General features: G+C 47.1%; 1 protein-coding gene across 2 annotated transcripts in view; it reads left to right on the top strand.

Moving 5' to 3' along the window:
- Window positions 1-24,187, top strand: part of RGS12 (regulator of G protein signaling 12) — a 159,477-nt gene that overhangs the window by 88,099 nt on the left and 47,191 nt on the right. For both annotated transcript variants that reach the window (XM_029063770.2, XM_029063772.2), the window contains exons 3-8: window positions 3,313-3,482; window positions 8,122-8,214; window positions 9,617-9,760; window positions 14,532-14,711; window positions 15,695-15,848; window positions 18,858-18,934. In XM_029063770.2, coding sequence (XP_028919603.1) covers window positions 3,313-3,482; window positions 8,122-8,214; window positions 9,617-9,760; window positions 14,532-14,711; window positions 15,695-15,848; window positions 18,858-18,934 — 818 coding nt within the window. The remainder of the gene's footprint in view (window positions 1-3,312; window positions 3,483-8,121; window positions 8,215-9,616; window positions 9,761-14,531; window positions 14,712-15,694; window positions 15,849-18,857; window positions 18,935-24,187) is intronic.

Here is a 24,187-nt window from a genome sequence, read left to right as displayed (position 1 = left end):
CAGGGATCATCTCTCTATTGCTGTATTGTACTTCTTAAGTGCTTAGTACAGTGCTCCGCACACAGTAAGCGCTCAATAAATACGATCGAATGAATGAATCAGGTCCCACACGGGGCTTTCGGTATAAGTTGGAGGGAGAACAGGTATTCAGTCCTCACTGTAGAGTTGAGGGAACTGTGGCTCAGAGAATCATCATCTTTATCATCATCAATGGTATTTACTGAAGCCGCACATTCCCTTCCCACAAGAATCTTGCACTCTAACGAGGGACGCAGATGTCAGAGTATTTTCAAAAACAACTGTCATATTTCTCTGCCTTTGAAAATGCTCAGGTTTCTGTTGTAGAGTCATTAGACAAAGGGATTTTGGATAAATAAGTATTGGGGTTTCTTGCAGGCCACCAGATTTATTCTGAAAGGGAGGAAACACAATATTCAATCACACAGCAGCTTTTGGGAGCCAGGGGTGTTGACTCTGAAGCAGTTTATTCTTAAAGCGCTTATGTGATTTTTAAATATCTTTGAGCCATTCATTGATTTGGGGGATTGTAAAAAAGTTGAATAAAATCCCATATACTTGTTTAGTAATATTTGCTAGGGCCAGGCATTAAAATAGATCTTTAGGCACTTTAGAAGCTCCATTACGGGCTTTCAGTACCCAAAATTACACTAGGCCATTCTAAAAGATGATGATTTTCTTTTAAAAAGAAAGAACATATAAGGTAGACTCTAGAGATACCTGATGTGTAATAAAATAGGCTAATTAAAGAATGTAATATTCCAAAGGGAGCTCAATTTCCCCACGCTTTGATATGTGGTTAAGTGAAGATGAATGAAATCGTGTGGGGCGAAAGCATCCTAAAGTAAGGGTCTTTAATGATAGTCAATCAGTGGTATTTATTAAGCGCTCACTGCGTGCAGAGCACTGTACTAAGCTGTTGGGAGAGTACAGTGTATTTGGAAGATATTTCCCCTGCCCTCAAGGAGCTTACAGTCTAAAGGGAAAGGCTGGGATTGGCAAAGCTAAGTTTTATCTGGTTATGCCGTGTTGATTTTCCACAAATTGAGAAACCTGCCTCTCAATGTCTGTGAATCAGTGGTAGAGATGTTCTGAAATCCTGATCCGGGATAGCTAACGAGTATGTGTTTTCTAATCTACCTGGGAATGCCTCATTAGCAGATTTTGGGGAGATACTTGGCTGGAAAACTTTTAATAGAGTAGAAATTAACTTTTGGAAGAGAAATAGATACGCGTGCAGCGTGACTCAGTGGAAAGAGCCCGGGCTTGGGTGTCACAGGTTGTGGGTTCTAATCCTGCCTCCGCCACTCGTCTGCTGTGTGATCTCGGACAAGTAACTTTACTTGTCTAGGCCTCAATTGCCTCATCTGTAAAATGGGGATTAAAAATGTGAGCCCACGTGGGACAACCTGATTATCCTGTATCTCCTCCAGCGCTTGGCACATATTAATCGTTTAACAAATACCATCCTTATTATTACTGTTATTATTTGTGCCATGAAGGCAGCCCAACTCAATAATTAAAGTACCAATTTGAATTTCGGGGTTTTTTTTTCAGTTATAGTACTAGTGTTTGCTCTTATTATGTTGAGAGAGAACTGAACTAAGCAGTGGAGATAAATTTACACAGATGAAATTAGACACAGATCTTTATCCTTCAGGAGCTTACATTGATTCATTCAGTCATATTTATTGAGTGCTTACTACATCCAGAGCACTGTATTAAGCACTTGGAAAGTATAATTCGGCAACAGCGGGCTCACAGTGTAGAAGGGGGGAGAAAACAATGAAACAAAACAAGAAGACAAGCAAAAGATAAGAATAAGTCCAAGGATAACATGGGGAAAGGGTTGGCAAAAGGATAAATGAGATGGTTTAAATGTAAAATCAGCATTTAAAAAAAAGCCAGAGAAGCAGCATGATGTAGTGGCTAGAGGACGGGCCTGGGAGTCAGAAGGTCATGGGTTCTAATTCCGACTCCGCCACCTGTCTGCTGTGTGACCTTGGGCAAGTCTCTTCACTTCTCTGTGCCGCAGTTACCTCATCTAAAATGGGGATGAAGACTGTGAGCTCCACGTGGAACGTGCACCGTGTCCAACCCGGTCAGCTTGTGTCCACTCCAGCACTTAATACAGTGCCTGACACGTAGTAAGCACTTACAGATGTAAACTCGGTTTGGTCAGGGATTGTCTCTCTTTTTTTCTGAATTGTACTTTCCAAGCGCTTGGTACAGTGCTCTGCTCACAGTAAGCACTCAATAAATACGCTTGAATGAGTGAAATACCATTCTGTGGGGGGGAAAAATGGCTGCTCATATGTAAATACAGCATCATAGACCAAGCTCAAGGCCCAACGTGTCCGGTAGACTGTAAGCTCGTCGAGGGCAGGGAATGTGACTGTTTATTGTTGTATTGTACTCTCCCAAGTGCTTAGTGCAGTGCTCTGCACACAGGAAGCGCTCAATAAATACGATTGAGCGAGTGAATGAAAATGGTGGTTGAAGGAGGTTTAAAGGTGTTTAAAGGTGGTTAAACCTGTTCCACTGGGCCGCACCACCGTACTCACAGTCCATGGCTCTGTTGGCTTTCCATTGGCCCCTCTCTCCCCTCCTCCAGCCCCACCCCTCCCATCCTGAGCCCGGATGGAGGATTGTATGGGCCCGAAAGCCCCCGGGCCCCCCGCCGTCCCAAATCTGCATTCCAAGCCTGGGAGCAGAAGGTCATGGGTTTTAATCCAGCCCCGCCACTTGTCCGCTGTGGGACCTTGGGCAAGTCAGTTTGCTTAATAATAATAATGATGGCATTTGTTAAGCACTTACTATGTGCCAAACACTGTTCTAAGCCCTGGGGGGGATACAAGGTAATCAGGGTGCCCCAGGTGGGGCTCACAGTCTTAATTCCCATTTTCCAGATGAGGGAACTGAGGCCCAAAGAAGTTAAGTGAGTGCCCAAGGTCGCACAGCAGACAAGTGGCAGAGCCAGGATTAGAACCCATGACCTCTGACTCCCAAGCCCATGCTCTTTCCACTGAGCCACGCCGCTTCTCTGAGGCACACTTCTCTCTGCCTCAGTTCCCTCATCTGTAAAACGGGGATTGTGGCCGTGAGCCCCACGCGGGACGGGGACTGCGTCCAACCCGATTTGCTCGTACCCACCCCAGCCCTTGTACGGTGCCCGGCACATAATAAGCTCTTAACAAGTACCGCGGTCATTATCCCCGTCAACATCCGGGCCAAGGGGGCGAAGGGCAAGGAATTCATCATCTCCTTTTCCTTCTCCGCGCCTCCGTCCTACAGAGTTGAACAGCTCAGATTTGAAAGACCGGGTGAGCACCAACAGCTTGAGCAGCAATGCGAGCCTCCCGAGCGTACAGAGTTGCCGAAGGCTGCGGGAAAGGAGGGTCGCCAGCTGGGCCGTCTCCTTCGAGCGCCTCCTTCAAGATCCCGCCGGCGTGAGATACTTTTCCGTAAGTGAGGAAGAGGGAGGTGGCCGGGCGGGAGGGGCAGACGGAATCTGGCAAAATCTCCCTCGCATTTCTTGCCTGAGAGTCAGAAGGGCGTGGGTTCTAATCCTGGCTCTGCCACCTGTCTGCTGTGTGACCTTGGGTAAGTCACTTTGCTTTTCTTTGCCTCGGTTCCCTCATCTGTCAAATGGGGAGTGAGACTATGAGCCCCACGCGGCTTGTACTCACCCCAGTGCTTAGTAATAATAATAAGGATGGTATTTGTTAAGCTCTTACTATGTGCAAAGCACTGTTCTAAGTGCTGGGGTTGATACAGGGTAATCAGGTTGTCCCACGTGGGGCTGCTTCTCTAGTAATAATAATAATAATAATAATAATGATGGCATTTGTTAAGATCTTACTATGTGCAAAGCTCTGTTCTAAGTGCTGGGGTGGATACAGGGAAATCAGGTTGTCCCACGTGGGGCTGCTTCTCTAGTAACAATAATAATAATAATGATGATGGTATTTGTTAAGCGCTTACTATGTGCCGAGCACTGTCCTAAGCATTGGGTTAAATACAAGGTTAACAGTTTGTCCCACTGGGGCTCACAGTATTAATCCCCATTTTACAGATGAGGGAACTGAGGCCCAGAGAAGTGAAGTGACTTGCCCAAAGTCACACAGCTGTCAAGTGGCGGAGCCGGGTTTCAAACCCATGACCTTTGACTTCCAAGCCCGTGCTCTTTCCTGTAAACCATGCTGCTTCTCATGTAGAGTGCCTGATACATAATACGTGCTTGACAATTACCACAATTATTATTATCGGTATTAATGCCAACCTAGTCACTGGAGAAGCATCGTGGCTTAGTGCCAAGATCCCGGACTTGGCAGTCAGAGGTTGTGGGTTCTTATCCCGGCTCTGCCACTTTTCTGCTGTGTGACCTTGGGCAAGCCACTTAACTTTTCTGTGCCTCAATTACCTCATCTGTAAAATGGGGATGGAGACTGTGGGACAACCTGATTACCCCAGTGCTTAGAACAGTGCTCGGCACATAAGAAGCGCTTAACAAATAACAGTGCTCGGCACATAGGAAGCACTAACAAATAATAATAATAATAATGTTGGTATTTGTTAAGCGCTTCCTATGTGCCGAGCACTGTTCTAAGCGCTGGGGTAGATACAGGGTCATCAGGTTGTCCCACGTGAGGCTCACAGTCTTCATCCCCATTTTCCAGATGAGGGAACTGAGGCCCAGAGAAGTGAAGTGACTTGTCCATAGTCACACAGCTGATAAGGGCCAGAGCCGGGATTCAAACCCATGACCTCTGGCTCCCAAGCCTGGGGTCTATCCACTGAGCCACACAGCTTCTCATAAATATATATATATATATGTTGGTATTTGTTAAGCGCTTACTATGTGCCGAGCACTGTTCTAAGCGCTGGGGTAGACACAGGGGAATCAGGTTGTCCCACGTGGGGCTCACAGTCTTAATCCCCATTTTACAGATGAGGTCACTGAGGCACCGAGAAGTTAAGTGACTTGCCCGAAGTCACACAGCTGACATGTGGCCGAGCAGGGATTCGAACCCATGACCTCCGACTCCAAAGCCCGTGCTCTTTCCACTGAGCCACGCTGCTTCTCATAAATAACAAATACCAGCATTATTAGTATAGTTTCCACAGTTTCATCTCACCGCCGACCCCTGGCCCACCTCTTGCCTCCGGCCTGGAATGTCCTCCCTCTTCACATCTGGCAGACAATGACAACGACAGTGACTCTCCCCGCCTTCAAAACCTTATTGAAAGCCCATCTCCTCCAAGAGGCCTTCCCCGACTAAAGCCTCTTTCCTTTTCTTCCACTTCCTTCTGCAGCTCCCTGACTCGCTCCCTTTACTCACCCCCCTTCCCGGCTCCACAGCACTTACGCCCAGATCTGTCATTTAATTATTTTTAATAACGCCTGTCTCCCCCTCTAGATGTAAGCTCCACCACGTGCCCGCTCTGTGACTCTGGGCAAATCGCTTACCTTCTCTGGGCTTCAGTTTCCTCAGCTGAAAAATGGGGATTGAGCCGGTGAGCCCCAAGTGGGTCATAGATATGTGTCCGTCCGACCTGATGAGATTGTATTTACGTGCGTGCTTAGTCCAGGACCTGGCCCATAGTAAGAGCTTAACAATTACCATTACGATTAGACCGTAAGCCCGTCAATGGGCAGGGACTGTCTCTATCTGTTGCCGATTTGTACATTCAAAGCGCTTAGTATAGTGCTCTGCACATCGTAAGCGCTCAATAAATACTATGAATGAATCGAATGAAATACCATTACAAAAAAGAAAAAAAGAGTTGGCCTTTTTCAGAAACGTGTAGATGGAAGACAAAGTAACTGCTCTTCACTCTTAAGGGGAGGGGCCCAAGAGAAATCCGTGGAAATACTGCTATCTCTTGGTCTTGCAAGATGTTTACAAGAGAAGCAGCGTGGCTCAGTGGAAAGAGCACGGGCTTTGGAGTCAGAGGTCACGGGTTCAAATCCCGGCTCGGCCACTTGTCAGCTGTGTGACTTTGGGCAAGTCACTTAATTTCTCGGTGCCTCAGTTACCTCATCTGTAAAATGGGGATGAAGACCGTGAGCCCCACGTGGGACAACCTGATTCCCCTGTGTCTACCCAGCGCTTAGATCAGTGCTCGGCACATACTAAGCGCTTAACAAATCCCAACATTATTATTATTATGTTTGATAAAGCTCTGATTGTCACTGACTGGGCTGAACAAAGGTCACCGTCACGGGGAATTAGGGGAGAATGGAAATGTCACAAGCACGTAGAAGAGATAGACAGGGGACCCCTAACGATGAAAGAACTTGTGAACCAGACCGGTGGTCCACCAGGCCCAGCTGTCCATTGCCAACAGCAACGGGACGCTATGAGTAATGGACTGATGGTGTCATTCATTCATTCATTCGATCCTATTTATTGAGCGCTTACTGTGCGCAGAGCACTGTACTAAGCGCTTGGAATGGACAGTTCGGCAACAGAGACAATCCCTGCCCATCGACGGGCTCACAGCCTAAATGGGGGAGGCAGATAGCAAAGCAAAACAGGCATCGATACCGTCAAAACAGATGAATACAATCGTAGATATATACACATCGTTAATAAAATAGAGTAGTAACATATACAGTCCTCTGCTTTCTTCTTGACTTTAAGAATTTCCATCTGTTTCCCCAGCTTCTCCCTCCACACCCCTGACTCGCTCTAGGAACCCTTTATGTCTCCCCCCCATCCTGGTGATCCAAACTTTCTTTTTAATAATAATAATAATAATGTTGGTATTTGTTAAGCGCTTACTATGTGCCGAGCACTGTTCTAAGCGCTGGGGTAGACACAGGGGAATCAGGTTGTCCCACGTGGGGCTCACAGTCTTAATCCCCATTTTACAGATGAGGGAACTGAGGCACCGAGAAGTTAAGTGACTTGCCCAAAGTCACACAGCTGGCAAATGGCAGAGCCGGGGTTTGAACCCATGACCTCTGACTCCAAAGCCCGTGCTCTTTCCAGTGAGCCACGCTGCTTCTCACCTTCTGATATTTTCGTTCTGCCCACCTGACTGAGCGCAGATTCCATATTTGTTTTTAAAAGACCTGGTCAGCGCTTACTGCGTGCCAGGGATTGTACTACAGGGACTGGACTGTGTGCCAGGGACTCCCCCGATTAGACCGTGAGCCCGTCGCTGGGCAGGGATTGTCTCTCTCTGTTGCCGAATTGTCCATTCCAAGCGCTCCGTAGAGTGCTCTGCACACAGTAAGCGCTCAGTAAATACTATTGAATGAATGAATACTAAGCGCTGGGGTCGAGACAAGATACTCAGGTTAGACCCAATCCCTGTCCCACATAGGGCTCGTAGTCTTAATCCCCATTTGACAGATGAGTAATGGAGACACAGAGAAGTTAGGTATTTGTTAGTATTTGTTAAGCGCCTACTATGTGCAGAGCACTGTTCTAAGCGTTGGGGGTAGATATAGGGTAATCAGGTTGTCCCACGTTTTACAGACGAGGTAACTGAGGCACGGAGAAGTGAAGTGACTCGCCCACAGTCACACAGCTGACAAGTGGCAGAGCCGGGAGTCGAACCCATGATCTCTGACTCCGAAGCCCAGGCTCTGACCTGCCCGTGGTCACGCAGAAGACAAGCGACGGACCCGGGATTAGAACCCAAGTCCTCCAACTCCCAGGCCCGGGCCCTTTTTACCACCATTTTGGTTTGGTTTTTCTTTCGATCTGTGTTGTGTTGAACCTCCGACCTTCACGCTTCCACGGGGCTTTCTCTCCCCCGTCCCCCGTTCCTTTCATTCATTCGGTCATATTTACCGAGCGCTTTCTGTGTGCGGAGCACTGTACTAAGCGCTTGGGAGGGGACATTAGAACAATAAACCCACGCGTTCCCTGCCCACCACGAGCTGACGGTTCCCCCGTCCATCGTGTGCTTGTGGGATTTGGTGAACAACCGTTCAGCGGACCTTTCTATGCTTTCCTTCGCCACATCCCCCCTCCACCTTCATCTTTCCAGATGGTTTTCCGTCTCACGTCCTCACCTTCTTGGATCGGCCCCAGTCGCTCGAGTAACGGTGTGATTTTCATGTCTCGTGTCTCGTTCTTCTTCCAGGATTTTCTAAGGAAGGAATTTAGCGAAGAGAATATTTTATTCTGGCAGGCCTGTGAATATTTCAACCATGTTCCTGCTCATGACAAAAAGGAGGTAATGTGAATTACATCCATAAAATGACCAGTTGAAGATGCTGTTTGTTTCACGGCAAGGGAGCTCAATGGAGGGTTCAGATCTGCTTTTTTGGAAAAGCTGGGCTTTGAAAATGTTAATAATAACTTTCGAAACTCTTCTGCTTTTCTGAAATGCTTCGGTAAACTTAAAAATATTATCGTTTGAGGTCTACAGACTGGACAGCTCTTTGCGGCCAGAGACCGTGTCTATCCTCCGGGCCTTGGGCAAACTCTTCCCGAGCCATTCCAGCTTCCTCATTCATTCATTCAATAGTATTTATTGAGCGCTTACTATGTGCAGAGCACTGTTGAGAGTCGCAAAGACCCTGAGCCCCGTGTGAGTCAGGGACCGTGTCCAACCCGATTTGCTGATATCCTGCCTGATGCTTAGAACAGTGCCTGGCACATAGTAAGCGCTTAACAAATACCAATATTATTATTCTTGTTCTTGTTATTATTATCAGATCTAGTACTTCTTGAACCGTCTCGGGCCCAGGCACTCAGTAATGTACTCATTTTCTTTACGGTCTGTCGGGCTGAAGACCACAGTGGCCCAAAGATCCAATCGCCTGAGGAAATTTCTGGGTTGTGAATTTCAGGGTGACAGCAGTTAGTCAGTCGTATTTATTGAGCGCTTACTGTGTGTGGATCACCGTACTAAGCGCTTGGGAGAGTATAACAGTATAGCAGAGACGTCCCCTGGCCACAGTGAGCTTACAGTCTAGAGGCTGTAATGGCAATCCTGAAATGGCAGGGATTCATACATTCAGTCGTATTTATTGAGCGCTTACAGTGTGCAGAGCACTGTGCTAAGCTCTTGGAAGGGAGAATTCGGCAACAGAGAGAGACCATCCTTGCCCGACGACGGGCTCACGGTCTAAACGGGGGAGACGGACAGCCAAACCAAATGCATTCTGCAAACCTTCCTTAAACACTTTTCGTGGATCCTTTTTCATCTTTATTCAATCAAATGTACATCTCCTTCTAGATGAAGAAGGAGAAGCAGCGTGGCTTTGTGGAAAGAGCCCAGGCTTGGGAGTCAAAGGTCGTGGGTTCTAATCCCGGCCCCGCCACTCATCATCTGTGTGACTTTGGGCAAGTCATTTCACTTCTCTGTGCCTCAGTGACCTCATCTGGAAAGTGGGGATGAAGTCTGTGAGCCCCACGTGGGACAACCTGATTACCTTATATCTACCCCGGTGCTTAAAACGGTGCTTGGCACATAGTAAGCGCTTAACAAATTCCACCATTATTATTAGGCAAAGGAAAGACGTACATTCGATTGGATTCCAGATTACGTACAGTGTCACGGTGAATTCTTCTCGGGTGAATGGCAAAGACCCAGAAAAGCACGTTCCTCCTCAACCTGTTTTGTTTTTTAGCTCTCTTACAGGGCCCGGGAGATTTTTAGTAAATTCTTATGTAGCAAAGCCACCACTCCAGTTAACATCGATAGCCAGGCCCAGCTAGCCGACGACATCCTCAACGCCCCGCATCCGGATATGTTCAAGGAGCAGCAGCTTCAGGTACTTGTTGGCATTCGCGGACAACTCTGGATCGTCCACGCGTCCGCCCGCGGATTTTTAGATTTTCTTTGGTTAAAATGCACTCTGGGAAAGTGACGATGAAAGTGAGCGATACTAAGCCCTCATTTCCTCTTCTCCTACCCCCTTCTGCGTCGCCCTTGCGTTTGGATTTGCATTTTTTATTCACCCCTCCCTCAGCTCCGTAGCACTTATGGACATATCCGTTATTTATTCAGTCATTCATTCATACGATTACATTTATTGGGCGCTTACTGTGTGCAGAACACCGTACTAAGCGCTTGGGAAGTACAATACAGCCATAAAGAGAGACGATCCCTGCCCACAACGGACTCACAGTCTTAGGGAAGGGAGACAGACATTAATACAAGTAAACAAGCATCAATATCAAGAGGCACCTGATGATCTTGTAATATACCCCAGCGCTTAACACAGTGCTTGGCACGTAGTAAGCGATTAACAAATACCTCAGGTATTATCATCAGTGAGAAGCGGCATGGCCTAGTGGAAAGAGCCCAGGCCTGGGGGATAGAAGGATCTGGATTCTAATCCTGACTCCACCACTTGTCTGCTCTGTGACATTGGGCAAATCACTTCTCTGCGCCTCAGTTACCTCACCTGTAAAATGGGGATGAAGACTGGAACAGAGACCGTATCCAGCCCAATTACCTTGTATCTACCTCAGCGCTTAGCACAGTGCCTGGAACGTAGTAAGCGCTTAAGAAATACCATAATGATTTATTTCCACAATCGCTTCTTCATTCTAATTCACCCTGTATTACGTGGATGCTCAATAAATGCTACCAATAAATGCTACCATTGTGACCCCCGTAGTTGGGTAGGGATTGTCTACCTGTTACCAAATTGTACTTTCCCAGCGCTTAGTACAGTGCTCTGCTCATAGTAAGCACCCAATAAATACGATTGAATGAATAACCTTGGCATTATCCTTGACTCCTCTCTCTCTATTCGACCCACAGCCTGGCTTAGTGGAAAGAGCACGGGGTGGGATGTCCGTCTTCCCCTCTAGACTGTAAGCTCGTTGTGGGCACGGATCGTGTCTACTTTATTGTATCTTACTCTCCTAAGTGCTTAGTACAGCGCTCTGCACACAGTAAGTGCTCAATATATACGATTGCTTGCTAGATAAGCGACACTTTGGATTTCTCTCTTCAGCTTCTTGGTCACTGTTGATATGGTCTCATTTTCCTGTGGGAGTTGTACCACGCTAGAGAAAAGAGAAGCAGCCTTGCGTAGTGGGTAATAATAATATTGTTGGTATTTGTTAAGCGCTTCCTGTGTGCAGAGCACTGTTCTAAGCGCTGGGGGAGATACAGGGTCATCAGGTTGTCCCTCGTGAGGCTCACAGTCTTAATCCCCATTTTACAGACGAGGTAACTGAGGCCCAGAGAAGTTAAGTGACTCACCCACAGTCACACAGCTCACAAGTGGCAGAGCCGGGAGTCGAACCCAGGACCTCTGACTCCGAAACTCTAGTGAGTAGAGCCCGGGCCTGGGAGTCCGAAGATCATGGGTTCTAATGCCGGCTCTGCCACTTGTCTGCTGTGTGGCCTTGGGCAAGTCGGTTCACTTCTCTGGGCCTCAGTTCCCTCCTCTGGAAAATGGGGATGGAGACGGTGAACCCCACATGGGATGCAACCCGATTTGCTTGGATCCACCCCGGCGCTTGTATAGTGCCCGGCACATAGTGAGCGCTTAACAAATACCGTGATTATTGCTACTGTAATTGTTATTATTATGAATAACAAATGCCATCATAATAAAAGAGAGGTCCTGGGAGCAAGTCACTCCCGAGTGATCCCAAGGTTCAGCGCAACCAGACCTATCATCTCCTGCCTGACCTTTGGAGTCAAGGATTGGATCGAGACGGTAGAACGTGAGCAGGATCTAGGACTTGGCCTCTGTCGTGGTTGGGCCATTTTTATCCAAGTGCTCAATAAATACTATAAATGCTGTACAATAAATACTAAGCCCCACTTTTCCTCAGCTCCCCCTCCCTTCCGCGTCACCTCGACTCATTCCCTTTGCTCTTCCCCCACCTCTCCCCGCCCCATAGCACTTATGTATATATACTTGTATATCTATCATTAATAATAATGATGGTATTTGTTAAGCACCTACTATGTCCCGAGCACTGTTCTAAGCGCTGGGATAGATGCAAGGTATTCTGATTGTCCCACGTGGGTCTCACAGTCTTAATCCCCATTTTACAGGTGGGGTAACTGAGGCCCAGAGAAGTGAAGTGACCTGCCCACTGTCACCCAGCTGACGAGTGGCGGAGCCGGGATTAGAACCCACGACCTCTGACTCCCAAGCCCGGGCTCCTTCCACTAAGCCACGCTGTTCTATTTATTTATATTCATGCCCGTTTACTTGTTTTGACGTGTAATACTATTGAATGAACGAATATAGCTATAATTCTATTCATTTATAGTGATACCTTTCTACTCGTTTTGATGTCTGTCTCCCCGCTTCTAGACCTTAAGCCCGGTGCGGGCAGGGGTTGTCTCTCTTTATTGCTGAATTATACTTTCCAAGCGATTACTTCAGTGCTCCGCACACAGCGAGCGCTCAATAAATACGATTGAATGGATGAATAAATACGATTGATTGATAGATAGGTGACACTTCGGTTTTCTCTCCTCGACCTCCTGGTCACTGTTGATACGGTTTCATTTTCCTCTGGAAGTTGTACCACACTAGAGTGGGTTCTAATCCCGACTCCTTCACTTTTCTGCTGTGTGACTTTGGGCAAGTCACTTCACTTCTTGGTGCCTCAGTTCCCTCATCTGTAAAATGGGGATGAAGACTGTGAACCTCACGTGGGACAACCTGATTACCCTGTGTCTACCCCAGCGCTTAGAACAGTACTCGGCACATAGTGAGCGCTTAACAAATACCGACATTATCATTATTATGCCCTGTGCCTCAGTTACCTTATCTGTAAAATGGGGATTAAGACTCTGTGCCCCACGTGGGACCTTGTATCTACCTCAGTGGTTAGAAGAGTGCTTGGCACATAGTAAGCGCTTAACAAATACCATCATCATCATCACTGGAGAAAAGAAAACGTGATGGGGTCTCCCTTCCGCCTCACCCGTGGCTCAGTGGAAAGAGCCTGGGCTTCGGAGTCAGAGGTCGTGTGTTCGACTCTCGGCTCTGCCACTTGTCAGCTGTGTGACTGTGGGCGAGTCACTTCACTTCCCTGGGCCTCAGTTACCTCATCTGTAAAATGGGGATTAACCGTGAGCCTCACGTGGGACAACCCGATTACCCTGTATCTACCCCAGCGCTTAGAACGGTGCTCTGCACATAGTAAGCGCTTAACAAATACCATCATTATTATTATTATTATTATTCCCTCTATTCATCCCCCCACTCCCAGCCCCACACCACTTACATCCAATCGCCTTCATTCATCCTCTCTCCTGTCCCCACAGCACATATCTATATATCTGTTCATATCTGTCATTTATTTATTTATCTGTACATTTATTTATACTAATATCTTATCTCCCCCCTCTGGACTGTGAGCTCGACCTGAGCGGGAATGTGTCTCTTGGTTGTTATATTGTACTCTCCTAAAGCTTATTACAGTGCTTTGCACACAGTAAGCGCACAATAGATACAATTGAAGGAACAAATATCTGTAATTGATTTCTATTAGTGTTTTTATCCCTCTCTAGACTCTATTCGCCTTGTGGGCAGGGAATGTGTCTGTTTATTGTTCTATTGTCCTCTCCCAAGGGCTGAGTACAGTGCTCTGCACACAGTAAGTGCTCAATAAATGTGATCGACTGACTAATTGAAAAACATTGTTCACGAGGGGGGCTGAGTACAGTGCTCTGCACACAGTAGATGCTCAATAAATATGATCGACTGACTGGCAAATCAAAAAAAAACATTGTTCACGAGGGGGAAGGACCCTTACGTGGCTCAGTGGAAAAAGCCTGGGCTTGGGAGGCAGAGGTCATGGGTTTGAATCCCGGCTCCGCCCCTTATCAGCTGTGTGACTGTGGGCAAGTCACTAAACTTCTCTGTGCCTCAATTACCTGAGCTGTAAAATGGGGATTAGCTGTGAGCCTCAGGTGGGACAACCTGATGACCCTGTATCTACCCCAGCGCTTAGAACAGTGCTCTGCACATAGTAAGCGCTTAACCAATACCAACATTATTATTATTATTGACGGCGCATACCCCGTTTGACTCAGAGGATCCTCCCCCAGCTGGCTGTCTACAATTTGAAGTTGTCGGCAGTCTGGTTATCAGGAAGGAAGACAACGCTCAGCCCAATCGAGAGATCGTATTTAGTAAGCGTTTACTGCGTGCAGGGCACTGCCCTATTGCCCAATTGTGCATTCCAAGCGCTTAGTGCAGTGGTCTGCACATAGTAAGCGCTCAATAAATACGATTGAATGAATGAATGTACTAAGCACTCGGGAGGATTCAACACAATATAGTAGACGCAGTCCCTGCCCACAACGAGCTTAAGTCCAGAGGGGGGACGGGCGTTAATGTAAGTAAATAAATAAATTACGGTTATGGACATGAATACTGTGGGGCTGAGGAGGGTGGTGATTAAAGAAGCGAGTCAGGGCGACTCAGAAGGGAGTGGGAAGAGCTGGTTATATAAAGTGCATTTGCTCTGCACGCAGTGAGCGCTCAATAAATACGCTTGATTGAATGGATGATTGTCAGGGAACTCTTTTCATCCACTGCCTTTTTGTTCCAGATTTTCAACCTGATGAAGTTTGATAGCTACACCCGCTTTCTGAAATCCCAGCTGTACCAAGAGTGCATTTTGGCCGAGGTAGAAGGCCACTCTCTCCCCGATTCACACCAGGTTCCAAGCAGCCCGGCTTCTAAACACAGTATCAACTCCGATCGCTCCAGCGTCTCCACCCCCAAAAAGGTGTCGTGTAATAGCTTTTTTGCCGGATTAGCTTTAAATTCCTGCAGCGGATGTGTGCGTGGTCTTTGTTCAATAGCAGATTCGAGTAGAGGTCGTGTGATAGAAAGGTGGACGATGCATTTCTCAATTTTATTCCGTCAGTTTCTCTGCGACAGTGAGAGGGAAAGATTGAAAGAATTAGCTGTGCAGGCCAGAGGTTACATTGCCGTAGTCAACTGGGATTATCTGGGAAGAATTTCCAAGGAATGCTATTGATGCCTGTTTATTTGTTTTCTTTTCGTGTCTGTCTCCCCCCTTCTAGACTGTGAACCCATTGCTGGGTAGGGATTGTCTCGAACTGTACTTTCCAAGCTCTGAGTCCAGTGCTCTGCACACAGTAAGTGCTCGATAAATGCGATTGAATGAATTGAGTGAATGAAAGGAATTCCAAAGAATTCCAAGATTTTTGAACTGAGACCACTTCACTTAAAATGGTCATTTTGCTTAGTTCAGAGCAATCGAGACGATACAGCATGGCTGCACATCTACGATAAAAAGTTGTTTACGTTTAAAGAGGCCTGACCGTGTGTTATTCATTCATTCAGTCATATTTATTGAGCGCTTACTGTGCGCAGAGCACTTCGCTAAGCGCTTGGAAAGTACTGTTTGGTAACAAGTAGAGACAATCCCTACCCAACAACAGGATCGCAGTCTAGAAGGGGGGAGACAGATAACAAAACCAAACAAGTAGACAGGCATCAATAGTATCAAATTAGATAAATAGAATTATAGATATATACACGTCATTAATAAAATAGAATAATAAATATATGCATATATACACAAGTGCTGTGGGGCATGGAAGGGGATAGAGCAGAGGAAGGGAGTCGGGGCGATGGGCTGGGGGGAAGAGGAGCAGAGGAATGGGGGGGCCAAGTCCGGGAAGGCCTCCTGGAGGAGGTGACCTCTCAATATCCTATGTTTCCTAATTGTTTGAATGACAGTTAAGTGGAAAATCCAAGTCAGGACGATCCCTGAATGAAGAATCCGGAGAGGAGGACAGTGAGAAGCGGCGAAAGGGGACATTTTTTTCATGGTCAAGGAATAAGAGCACAGGGAGATCCCAAAAGAAAAAGGACCGTGGAGAGCATCACAGTGGTTTGTACAATAATCGGATTTTTTTGTTTTTTGGGGGGCATTTGTTCAGCGCATACTCTGTGCCAGCACTCTTCTAAGCACTGAGGTAGGTAAAAAGTTAATCATGTGTTGGACACAGTCCATGTCCCACGTGGAGCTCACAGTCTTGATCCCCCTATTACAGAATGAGGTGACCGAGCCCAGCGAAGTGACCTGCCCGTGGTCACACAGTAGACAAATAGAGGAGCCAGGATTAGAACCCAGTTCCTTCTGACTCCCAGGCAGATGCTCCATCCACTAGGCCACGCCGCTTCTCACACCGCTGTATTCTGGGGCAGTATTCAATAAAGCGTGATCGCTCAAGAAATGTCACCTCCATTTTTTTTCTGGAGGCTCCTGTTTAGATATTCCTTCATTCAGTCAGTCATATTTATTGAGCACTTACTGTGTGCAGAGCACTGTACTAAGCACTTGGAAGGTACAATTCAGCAATAGAGACAATCCCTACCCAACAATGGGCTTATTACTACTACTACTAATAGTAACTATGGTACTTGTTAAGCACTTACTATGTGCCAGGCACTGTTCTAAGCGCTGGGGTGGATACAAGGAGAGAAGCAGCGTGGCTCAGTGGCAAGAGCACGGGTTTTGGAGTCAGGGGTCATGGGTTCAAATCCCGGCTCGGCCATTTGTCAGCTGTGTGACTTTGGGCAAGTCACTTAACTTCTCGGTGCCTCAGTCACCTCATCTGTAAAATGGGGATCGAGACTGTGAGCCCCACGTGGGACAACCTGATTCCCTTGTGTCTACCCCAGCGCTTAGAACAGTGCTCGGCACATAGTACGCGCTTAACAAATACCAACATTATTATTATTACAACTTAGGTTGGATGCAGTCCCTGCCCCACAAGGGGCTCACCCTGTTAATCTCCATTTTACAGATGAGGTAACTGAGGCCCAGAGAAGTGAAGCGATTTGCCCAAGGTCACAGGGCAGACATGTGGCAGAGCCAGGACAGAATTGAGGGCCGGGAGTAGTCTCGTCTTATCGCCCACGTGTCTAGGTCGGAGACAGATTCGGTTCTCAGCACGTGTCAGATGACTAATGACTCTTGCAGCGGCTAATTTTTGTAAGCTTATAGAAGCCATATTCTCAAAGAAAAATAGATTCCCTTTGCAATTATTCTAGAATGTTGGTATTTGTTAAGCGCTTACTATGTGCCGAGCACTGTTCTAAGCGCTGGGGTAGACACAGGGGAATCAGGTTGTCCCACGTGGGGCTCACAGTCTTAATCCCCATTTTACAGATGAGGGAACTGAGGCACAGAGAAGTTAAGTGACTTGCCCAAAGTCACACAGCCGACAAGTGGCAGAGCTGGGATTCGAACTCATGAGCCCTGACTCCAAAGCCCGTGCTCTTTCCACTGAGCCACGCTGCTTCTCTAGAGGGGTCCCTTCTCTAGAAGGGTCCCTAGAAGAAGACCCTTCTTCTAGAAGGGTCTTAAGCAGCGTGGCTCAGTGCAAAGAGCACGGGCTTGGGAGTCAGAGGTCATGAGTTCGAATCCCAGCTCTGCCACTTGTCAGCTGTGTGACTGTGGGCGAGTCACTTCACTTCTCTGAGCCTCAGTTATGATTAAATATCAGATTCGAGTAGAAGTCATGTGATAGAAAGGAAAACGATGCAAGTCAATTATATTCTGTCAGTTTCTGTATGACTCTGAGGGAAAAATTGAAAGCATTAGCTCTGCAGGCCAGAGGTTACATTGCCATAGTCAACTGGGATTATTTGGGAAGAATTCCCAAAGAATGCTATCTTCATTATATTGGGTGATAGTGGGAATAGTTGCAATTATTCCAATAACTGCAGTTTTTTCAGTGCTTCGTTCAGTTCTCTAATAATAATGTTGGTATTTGTTAAGCGCTTACTATGTGCAGAGCACTGTTCTAAGCGCTGGGGGAGATACAGAGTAATCAGGTTGTCCCACAGGAGGCTCACAGTTAATCCCCATTTTACAGATGAGGTAACTGAGGCCCAGAGAAGTGAAGTGACTTGTCCACAGTCACACAGCTGACAAATGGCAGAGCCGGAATTCGAACCCATGTCCTCTGACTCCCAAGCCTGGGCTCTTTCCACTGAGCCATGCTAACGCAATAAGCACTCAACAAATACCATCGATTATTAATATTTCCTGTTTCTTTGCATATCGTCAGAGAAGCAGTGTGACCTAGTGGGTTGACCTTGAGCCTGTAAATCGGAAGGATCTGGGTTCTAATTCCGGCTCCACTTATCTGCTGTGCAACCATGGCAAATCACTTATCTTCTTGGGGGATCTTGATGGAGTGGATAGAGCACGGGCTTGGGAGTCAGAAGGACATGGGTTCGAACGCCGGCTCCGCCACTTGTCGGCTGTGTGGCCTCGGGCAAGTCACTTCACTTCTCTGGGCCTCAGTGACCTCATCTGGAAATTGGGGATTGAGAATTTGAGCCCCATGTGGGACTGGCACTATGTCCAACCTGATTTGCTTTTATCAACCCCAGCGCTTAGTGCAGTGCCTGGCACATACTAAGCACTTAGCAAATACCATTATTATTATTAGTAATAATAATAAAATGGGGATTAAGACTGCGAGGCCCCACGTGTGACATGGACTGTGTTCAACCTGATAAACGTGTACCTACCACAGTGTTTAGTGTGGTGATCGGTACAGAGTAAGTACTTCATGAATACATTGGCTTAGTGGAAAGAGCCCGGGCTTGGGAGTCAGAGGTCGTGGATTTAAATCCCGACTCCACCACTTGTCAGCTGTGTGACCTTGGGCAAGTCACTTCCCTTCTCTGTGCCTCAGTGACCTCACCTGTCAAATAGGCATGAAGACTGTGAGCCCCACATGGGGCAACCTGATGACCTTGTATCTCTCCCAGCGCTTAGAACAGTGCTTGGTGAGCGCTGAACAAATACCAACATTAATCAATTAATAAAAAACTCTGCCATGACTAATCTGGCCAAATCTCTCTTTGTTTCCCGGCAAAGACTCTCCTCACCCGAATGGAGGATTGTATCGACGTGAATCCCAGGGCTCTATGTCATCTGCAGCAAGTCTTGAACTGGTAAGCGGAATGGTTTTCCAGGAGGGATAATGGGAAACTTCCTTGAAAAGGAGATTGGTTCTCTCTTCTTATTATATTATTAAGTGCTTTCGAGTCATTTCCTATTCATAGCTCCTCACTCTTGGCTTCAAAGCCGTCCATCCCCTTACCCCCTCCTCCCTCACCTCCCTTCTCTCCTTCTCCATCCCAGCCCACACAGTCCGCTCCTCTGCCGCCCACCTCCTCACGGTCCCCCGTTCTCACCTTATCCCGCCATCGATCACTGGGCCACGTCCTCCTGCTGTCCTGGAACGCCCTCCCTCCTCACATCTGCCAAACTAACTCTCTTGCCCCCTTCAAAGCCCTACTGAGAGCTCACCCCCTCCAGGAGGCCTTCCCAGACTGAGCCCCCTTTTCCTCTGCTCCTCCTTGCCTCCCCATCGCCCCGACTCCCTCCCTCTGCTCTACCCGCTTCCCCTCCCCCCAGCACTTGTGTATATAGGTACATATTAATTGTTCTATTTATTTTATTAATGCTATGTATATACCTGGAATTCTGTTTATTTTTATCCATGCTATTGTTGCCTGTCTGCTTGTTTTGTTTTGTTGTTTGTCTCCCCCCTTCTAGACTTTGAGCCCATTGTTGTGTAGGGATTGTCTCTATTCGTTGCCTAATTGTACCTTCCAAGTGCTTAGGAAAGTGCTCTGCACATAGTAAGCGCTCAATAAATACTATTGAATGAATGAATGCTCTGCACACAGTAAGCGCTTAATAAATGCTATTGAATGACTGAATGACTAGCTCCTCCATGGATATTCCTTCTCCAGAGCCTCTTGTCCTCTGCCATAGTCTGCAACCTCTCTAACAGTTCTTTGTAGTGACACATTAAGAAACTTGGAAAGTTTGCTGTGCCAGTTAGAATTTTCAAGTCTGGAAGTTTCACTTAGGACTACGAAATTGTTCAGGCCTGCAGCTTTTACCCCAGAGTGGGACGAGGTCAGTCAATTGTATTTATTGAGCGCTTAATGTGTGCAGAGCACTGTACTAAGCACTTGGGAGACACATTCCCCGCCCTCAACCAACTTACAGTCTAGGGGACTGTCTAGAGGTGAATTCATGGGTCTGCAGTTACAAACAACAAAGCAAGGAACAACCTTTTTATGCGGACAGTGTGCCCGGACTTTAAATTCTACATTGGCCTTTTCAGCCAAACGCACTCCTAGGTGAATTTCTACGAAGGACAACGAGATGCATCTGCGCGAAATCACACGACGGGCATGTGTCTTGGGGTTTTGGTGGAAATGTTTTTCTATCTACATGAATCAGTACAGCGGTACTCGACTTTTTCATAGGCCCAAAACAACTTGATTTCACTCTCAGGACCTGGACCGTTTTAAATGTTGTTTCTGTAGGGAGCAGGTCGGAAAGGCACGCTATTAGACGATCGATTGGTTACCGGGAAAAAGACATCTGAAGTAAATGAGTTGTCCATCAGAGCGTAGGAGTTCGGGGCTGCAAGTTAGAATGTTCAAGTTGTTTCGGTCGTTGCCATTTACTGAGCACTTAGTGTGTGGTGAGCACTGTGTGCTGAGCGGAGTTTGGGGAAGAAGCATGGCGTAATGGATAGAGCACGGGCCTGGAAGTCAAAAGGACCTGGGTTCTAATTCAGCTCCATCACTTGTCTGTTGTGTGACCTTAGGCAAATCACTTCATTTCTTTGGGTCTCAGTTCCCTCATCTGTAAAATGGGGATTAAGACTGTGAGCCCCATATGAGACAGGACTGTGTCCAGCGTGGCTCAGTGGAAAGAGCATGGGCTTGGGAGCCAGAGGTCATGGGTTTGAATCCCAGCTCTGCCACTTGTCAGCTGTGTGGCTGTGGGCAAGTCACTTAACTTCTCTGTGCCTCAGTTACCTCATCTGTAAAATGGGGATGAAGATTCTGAGCCTCATGTGGGACCTGATTACTTTGTATACCCCAGCACTTAGAACAGTGCTCTGCACATAGTAAGCGCTTAACAAATACCAACATTATTATTATTAACTCCAGAGCTTAGTGCAGTTGCTTGGCACATAGTAAGCGCTTAACAAATACCACAACTGTTATTATTATTATTAATTATTATTATTATGAGCAGAATGGCCTAGTGGCAAGAGCACAGGCTTGGGACACAGAGGACATGGGTTCTAATCCTGGCTCCCCTTGTCTGCTGTGCGATTAGACTGTGAGCCCATCACTGGGCAAGGATTGCCTCTATCTGTTGCTGAATTATACTTTCCAAGCACTTAATACAGTGCTCTGCACATAGTAAGCGCTCAATAAATGCTACTGAATGAATGACCTTGGGCAAGTCACTTCACTTCTCTGGGCCTCAGTTCCCTCATCTGTCAAATGGGGATTAAAACTGTGAGCTCCATGTGGGACAGGGACTGTGTCCAACCTGATTACCTTGTGTCTACCCCAGCACTTAGAACAGTGCTAGGTACGGAGTAAGCACTTAACAAGTACCACGATTATTATTATCATTTTCATCACAATTATCATTATCAATAAGAAATACAATTATTATTATCAGACAGTATTGATAACAATAATAGCTAATGGTATTTGTTAAGCACTTACTATGTGCCAGGCGCTGGGGTGGATAGAGAAGCAGCATGACTTAGTGGAGAGAGCCCGGGCTTTGGAGTCAGAGGTCATGGGTTTGAATCCTGGCTTTGCCACTTGTCAGCTGTGGGACTGTGGGCAAGTCACTTCACTTCTGGGTGCCTCAGTTACCTCATCTGGAAAATGGGGATTAACTGTGAGCCTCACCTGGGACAACCCGATTACACTGTATCTACCTCATCGCTTAGAACAGTGCTCTGCACATAGTAAGCGCTTAATAAATACCAACATTATAATACAAGCAAATCGGGTTGGATGCGGTCCCTGTCCCACATAGGGCTCACGGTCTCAATCCCCATTTTCCAGACGAGGGAACTGAGGCCCAGAGAAGTAAAGTGATTTGCCCAAGGTCACCCAGCAGACAGGTGGCAGAGCCGGGATTAGAATGGCACTCCGTATACATGCAAGGTGACTTAATTAAAGCAAGGGTCACTTTAATCGGGACAGTGGCAGGCAGGGAGACCCAGTAACCACACGGAGATTTGGGGGGGAGGCCGTAGCCCATCCCAGCAGGGCCCCCCGCAGAGAGCCTGAAGGTGCTGGACGGCAGGCGTCCTCCTCAGTGCCGGCTTCTTGCTCGTTGCCTCCCAGCCTCCCTTGTGTATTCATCTCATCTAGAGATCGATGATCAGCTGTGCGCTCTCCTCCCTCAGGCCCGCCCGCTGGAGGATCCAACCTTTTTTTTTTCTGCTCGGAACATCCGGCCGAGTCAGCCCCGGGCTCTAGCCAGCTGGCCCGGGGCCACTAAGTCTCCTTACCAATCTTGCGCACATTTCCCAGTTGTAAAATCTTGGAAGCGTACAGTAAAATAGAATTGGTAATTGTGGTATTCGTTAAGGGCTTACTCTGTGCCAGCCACTTTACTAAGAGTGGGGTGGATGCAAGTTCTTCAGGTTGGACACAGTCCCTGTCCCACGTGGGGGTCACGGTCTCGATCCCCATTTTACAGATGAGGGAACTCAGGCCCAGGGAAGTGAAATGACTTGCCCGTGGTCACCCAGCAGACGAGCGGCGGAGCCGGGATTAAAACCCATGACCTTCTGACTCCTATGGCCGGGCTCTTTCCACTACGTTGTGTTATCCCTGCCCTCAAGGATTCTTGCAATCTAGAGAGGGGGAAAGTCATTTGGGTCTTACAACCTGCGGCCTTTTTTTTTTTTTAATGGTTTTCATTATGAGCTTACAGCGTGCCAATCAATCATTCGTGTTTATCGAGCGCAGGAAACTGCAGCCGTGTCTGAACCCTTTAAATATTTGACTTGCTCGTTGCTTTCGTATTCTGTGAAGATTAACGTACTCCCTCTCGGCGAGTCAACCTTGAAAAATCCCGAGTCCTCGATGAAAACGTGCCAGTGAAATGCTTTGGTTTTTCTTTAGCCTCTTGGAGATCTGTGAGAAGCACCACAAAGTGTTGGGGGAAGGAAACTAACCAGGGAACTGGAAATTTGGAGTTGAAAATCACATTTGATTGGTGTTTGAATACGGTGACGGATGTTACAAAACAACAAGGAGAGGGCTGGTAGCCAAATGGTTTGAGATCGGTAGGAAGGAGTCCTAGAAGAGTTGGAAAAGCGGAAAAACTCGTCTCGTGTATTAAAAATATCCTAATGCAAAATGTTGAACCATCCAGATAGAAAAGTTCCTGGAAAGCGAGAGTCTCATGGTAGTGAAAATGACAGCGAAACATTGGATCGAAATGAACTTATCCTTTCCAGATCTGACTTTACATCACCACGATTAAATGTGATTTAACTTGGCAAACTTGATAGATTGCAGCATAATTGTAACAGACATTAAAGTAAAGGTATTAGTGGGGTGTTTTTTTTGTTTCATACTCTATTTGGGCATTATTCTTATTGATGTGGGTTCTATTCCCGGCTCCGCCATTTGTGTGCTATGTCACCTTGGGCAAGTCACTTAACTCCTCTGTGCCTCAGTTACCTCATCTGCAAAATGGAGATTAAAAGCGTGAGCCCCACGTGGGACAACCTGATTACCTTGTATCTACCCCAGTGCTTAGAACAGTGCTTGCACATAGTAAGTGGAACCAAAAATACACCCTATCAACTAAAAAAATGAGATTCTCACCATCAGAGCCAGCTGTTCTTTTTCTGAGAAATGTGAACAGCCACCCAAAAACTGAGTCGGAAGGATGATAGTCTCGTATGTTTGAGTATGTTTGGACTGATTACTCTCTGTTGAGAATATCACTCCAGAAATGGGGAGAAGCAGTTGTAAAATCACAAAGGAACAAAATCCCAAATCTGCCGCGGGATGACTTGTTTAGCTTTCTTGTAATTTGCTGCAGCCAGAATTTGGGCCTGAGATGCTTCTTCAAATAAAGGCCCCCTGACTTTTGCCCCAGCTTCCCCCTCTCCCTTCCGAATCCTTGATTCGATTCTTCAGCAGGAGCTACTAGATCCATGGGAGAATATCCACAGCCGTCCATCCCCTTGCCCCCTCCTTCCTCCCCTCCCTTCTCTTCTTCTCCATCGCAGCCCGCACACTCCGCTCCTCTGCCGCCGCTCACCTCCTCACTGGGCCTCCTTCTTGCCTGTCCCACCATGGACCCCTGGCCCACGTCCTGCCTCTGGCCTGGAACACCCT

Source organism: Ornithorhynchus anatinus, chromosome 4 (assembly GCF_004115215.2).
Source record: "Ornithorhynchus anatinus isolate Pmale09 chromosome 4, mOrnAna1.pri.v4, whole genome shotgun sequence".
Lineage (NCBI taxonomy): Eukaryota > Metazoa > Chordata > Mammalia > Monotremata > Ornithorhynchidae > Ornithorhynchus > Ornithorhynchus anatinus.
This window is presented reverse-complemented; position numbering and strand designations above follow the sequence as displayed.